A 5616-nucleotide genomic window follows, 5' to 3' on the forward strand; every position below is an offset into this window, starting at 1 on the left:
ACTCATCGAAGAAGTGTTTTGAAAAGCTTATCCTTTTTAAAACGTTTAATTTTTAACGATCATTTATTACAGCAAATTTATCTGTTTTTGCAAAACGTTTTTGATATTTTTTTCGCAAATGTAAAACTTTTACTGCTTTTTTTTTTTGCCTATTATGTTGTTGCGCATCTTTTCCTGCCTTTGCTTGCCTTTTCTGCTTTTGTTAATCTTTTTCTTTTTTCGTGTTGAAAATCAAACCCTCAACCAGAAGTCTTTTGAAAAGCTTATCTCTTTCAAAATTATTAACGACTGATTTTTAATATTCAAATCAGTTATAGTAAATTTATGCTTTGTAAACTGCTTTTAATGTTTTACAAGTTTTCTTCTGTGATTGTAAATCTTTCCTTGTTTATTTTTTGGTGTCTACTGTTTTGTACTTTTCTTTCTCACTTTTGTACCTCCTTTTTCTTCTTTGTGAAGCTTTTTGTGTTTTCATGAACCATTTCCCGTTTCCTTAATCTTTTTTTCTTGTTAAAATGCAGTTTTAATTTTTTTAAAAGGACCAGCCCACATCATAGCATTTCTTTTTTTTTTTTTTGCAGAAAAAATGAACATGCATTGGAGCAAATTTTAGCTCGGATTTTACATTAGAGAAAAAAAAAACTGATATATGATTTTCATTAAAAGAGTTTTTTCTGTTTCTTTTCCCAGAAAATCAAATTCGTACCGTAGCAACTTTTCTGTATTTTTTCTCCTGGAACTCAAGTCCGTACCTTAGTACTTTTTCTTTTGCGAGGAACTTTTGTTTTCTTTTTATCATATAGCTGTTGGTTTTTGATTTTAGAAAAACAGAAATCAGCAGTTTTTCTCCTGAATGTCACGACGTTATTAGAGCAAATTTTCTGAAAGTTTTCTGCTTTTAAAAATATATTTGGACATCCGTATTTCATAAGTCAAATATTTTTCTTTTCTAAACGCTTATTTTATTTAATATCAATGTTATTAAATGTTAGATTTTCTCGGCGATTAAAATACTGTTTAAAAGTACGCGGTTTTTTTCCTTAAAAGTTTAAACTGAATTATTACAGTTTTCCAGAATGCTTCCTTTGTTTTTAAATCAATTATGGAGTATGCATGTTTTATTACAGAATTGTTCAATTTTCTAAATGCTAATAATATTCGTTTAATAACGGCGCTCAAATATCAACTTGTCAATTAAAAACTGTTTAAACGTTCGCAGTGTTTTCATTTATTACCATTTCTCAGAATTCTTTTTTTCTTTTTTTTTATCAATTATTGAACAAACGTGTTTCATATCAGTTTTCTGTTTTTGTCCAGGTAAATTTTCTGATCAAAATTTTTTAAAACACACAAATTTTCCTGAATTTTTTTCCTTTTAAATGGGGTCTGATAAGAGTTTTTTTTTTGTTTTCCCTTATAAAGCAAGATCATAAACGCTTTACTATTTAAAAATCAATCTTGAAATACTTGTTTTATAAAAGTTTTTCTATTTTCTTGAATGTTAAAGCCATAAACGCTTTTCTGCTTTTAAATCAAAGAATATTTTGTTGTATAACAATCTTAACAGTTTTTTTGTTTTACTTTGAAAGTCTAAACCATAAACTCAATCATTGAATCCCTGTTTCTCATACTTTTTTCTATTTTTCAAGAAAGCCAACTGCGCGTTATAGCAGTTCTTAAACGTAAGTATTCACTTTTTGATTTAAAAAAATCATTGCGATAAAAAACCTTTTAACAAAGAGAAGTGCGCCTATTTTTCCTTGCGAACCTTTTATACAAATCATTTAAGATTTTAAAAACATATTTTAAAATGCGTTTTAGGCTATGGTTTTTTCGTTTTTCATTATAGCCGTTTTTTTTCTATTTCTCTTAAAAACCAATTGCGTTTTATAGCAGTTTTTAAACGTAACTTTTCTATTTTTAAATCAGTAATGACACGTTTGTTACATAATTTTTTTTTTGTTTTCCTTGAATATGAAGGTCGTAAACCATTTTCTCTTTATTAAAATCAATGAAGGAATCCCTCTTTTATAAGTTTTGTCTATTTTCCCCGAAAGATAACTGCGTTTTAGCAGTTTTTAAAAGTAACTTTTCTGTTTTTTAACTCACTCTTGAAATCCTTGTTATATAACTGTTTTAAAAAAAATTGTTTTCCTTGAAAATCAAAACCGTAAACACTTTACTTTTTTTGAAATGAATCACGGAAACTCTTTTATAAATCGTTTTCCCCACATAGTTTTATGAATTTTAATGCATTTAAAAATTATTTTTTATTTCAACTTTGCAAAAACATTGGTGATACTGCTGTCGCTTTAATATTAACTCCATAATAGTTATAATTTTGAGCAAGTGCTGTCTCCATATGTGCCGGAGGGCCTGATTGTGCCATGGACAACGGCTGACGTACGTTAATTCCCAAAATATCGCTTACAGAATGAGATGATGGCCAGGCTCTCATCATACACGGAGCAACAGACGACATTGAATTCTGCTTAAAGCTAACATTATGCGCAGAGGCGGCTTGAGAATGGGTCGAAATTTGCGGGGCTGGTACGCCAGGGAGGGAAGATATTCCCTGGCCTCCTGGACAAGTATATGAATAGAACTGATGTGGATTATACAAAGCAGCAGCGGGTGGTGTTGTATTAGGAGTCACACCCCCTCTATTTTCAAATTGAGCAGTCGTATGAATGGATGTACTAGAATTATTATTATTATTATTACTATTATTATTATTATTTCCGATCTTATTTCTTAAAATCCTGCTGATTGAACTCACAGAAGGGACTGAAAATTTATCGCAAATGCCATCAGCTAAAAGTTTATCCCGAATCTCCCAAGCAAAAATCCCTGGGTCTTTCTCTTTATAAATTTTTATATGCCTTACAACATTTGGCGTCGTAACGCGTGGCTTGCTTCCACCAATGGCACCAGGGAGTATCGAACCCGTCTCGTTATAACGAGCTAGAATTTTGCTAACACATCCATGGGAAACTCGAAGCTGTCTGCTAATGTCACAGGGCCTTACGCCTAGCTGCGCCAACTCCACAATGCGCATCCTTATGGCGTTTGGTAACGGTCTTCCGTTCACGAAAACTCCACCAAGCTGGTTCACTTCTCCAAATGTTTGGTCTGTGTAGAAGAAAGAAAGACATAAGTGAGAAAATATGAAAATGAGTTAATGGTTGGTTGTATGCGTAGTTCTGAAAGTATGTAGTTGAAGGTGATGACAAATGAGGAAGATAGACAAATATATAGATGGGTAAAGAGATAGATGAATAGAGAGATTAGGTAGAAATGCGGGAAAACAAAGAGAAAGGAAGAAAGAGAGGCAGGTGGGTAGGTAGTTACACAGCAACACACACACACACACACACACACACACACACACACACACACACACACACACACACACACACACACACACACACACACACACACACACACACACACACAACAAATAAAAATTTGATTGCAGCATTTGTACTTCCGTTTCACACATGGGAAGGGACATATATATACATATATATATATATATATATATATATATATATATATATATATATATATATATAAAATATGTCTGCATATATATGTATTTATATATGTCTGTATATATATGTATTTATATGTCTGTATATATATATATATATATATATATATATATATATATATATGCGTATGTGTGTGTGTATATGTATATATATATATATATATATATATATATATATATATATATATATACATACGTACATGCACAAACATATATGTTTACACGTACATATCCATTTATATATATATATATATATGCATACAGGAACTCACACACACATACACAACACACATATAAGCATTTTAAACATTATGATTTATATGTGGAGCGGTGTAGATTCAAACGTGCACTCGGCGACTGTGATGGAATTTAGCGATAAATTGTGAGAAAGAATCAGCCCATAAATATTGTTATATATATAGCTACTTATGTATACGTGGGTGTATACATAGATATATACATACTTACATACACACATATATATCGAGGCAAATATGATGCGTACACACACACACACACACACACACACACACACACACACACACACACACACACACACACACACACACACATATGTACGCATGATATTTGCGTCGATATAAATATATATATATTTATATATATGTATATATATATATATATATATATATATATATATATATATATATATATATATATATATATATATATATATATATATATATATACACATACACATATACACATATATTATCTTCGTGTATACACACACATATGTGAGCTTATATGTATGAATTCACACACACATAGATATTTTATAAATCCATGCTAATATATATTATTATCACATAAATATGTACTTATTATAAATATGGTAATTGTTTTTATCTTTTTCTTGCTATCTTGGACTGCGGCCATGCCGGGGCGCCGTCTTGAAGAGTTTCAATCGAACAAATCGACTCCAGGACCTATTTTTTTAAGCCTGGGACTTATTTTATCTTTCTAGTCAGCTGGTTGTCAAGCGGTGGTGGGGGAAAAGTACAAGCACACACACACACACACACACGAGCGCGCATGCACACACGCACACACACACTTGGACGCATACATACACACATACAAGGCTTTGGTCGGTCTGAGGGATTTATAGAAGACACTTGCCCAAGGTGCCAGGCAGTGGGACGGAAGCCAGGACCAATGTGGCTGGAAGCAAACTTCTTACCACCTAGCCACGCCTTCAAATATTTACGCACACACACACACACATACACCTGTACACATGTAGCCCCTTGTGGGTAGTAAAGAAATAACACATACACCTGTACACATACACACATATATGTATATACAAGTGACTGTATGGATAGAAATTAGCTTCTCAACTACATGATTCTGGATTCAGTTCCACTACGTGGCACCTTTGGCAAGTGTTTTCTGCTATAGCCTCGGGTCGATCAAAATCTCGAGGGCAGATATGATGGCCGGAAATGAAAGGAACCCGTCGTATATATATTATATATATATATATATATATATATACATACATAAATAGAAGGTGTGTTATAAGCATTTATAAAACACGTATCCTATATAAACTCAACAAACAATTATAGATGGAGAAGAGATTTTGAAAATTTTATAAAACTTTTAACACCTTCTCTTCTCCATATTTAACTGTTTGTTGAATGTCTATAGGATACGTGTTCTATAAATGCTCCTAACACACCTTATACTTGTAACATTTTCATGTTTCAAAAATACAATAGTAAGCTACCAATTTAATATGAAACATCTTTATTATAAATCTAACTTTGGATCCCCCCACCAAAGGAAAAGGATGAAATTGAATTCAACCTTTCTCTCTCTCTCTCTCTCTCTCTCTCTCTCTCTCTCTCTCTCTCTCTCTCTCTCTCTCTCTCTCCCTCTCTCTCTCCCTCCCCCCTCTCTCTCACACACACACATTACCCCATTTGTTTTTCCTTCTTGATTTTTAGTAACTTTTTGGGATGTTTTTTCCTTAAATTCTTCACACTGATGAGAATGACAATATATAACTTTAATTATAGTTATTATTTTTATAATTT

The 5616-nt window shown here is 32.1% G+C and overlaps 1 protein-coding gene across 1 annotated transcript; it reads right to left on the reverse strand.

The window, feature by feature from the left end:
• Positions 1 to 387: 387 nt before the first annotated feature.
• On the reverse strand, positions 388 to 3139 carry LOC106869529 (paired box protein Pax-1; the record flags this gene model as incomplete). Its single annotated transcript, XM_052973470.2, has 1 exon — positions 388 to 3139. A coding segment is annotated over one exon (864 nt), but the record flags the coding sequence as incomplete, so codon positions are not given.
• Positions 3140 to 5616: the final 2477 nt, after the last annotated feature.

Source organism: Octopus bimaculoides, chromosome Z (assembly GCF_046866305.1).
Source record: "Octopus bimaculoides isolate indiv1 chromosome Z, ASM4686630v1, whole genome shotgun sequence".
NCBI lineage: Eukaryota > Metazoa > Mollusca > Cephalopoda > Octopoda > Octopodidae > Octopus > Octopus bimaculoides.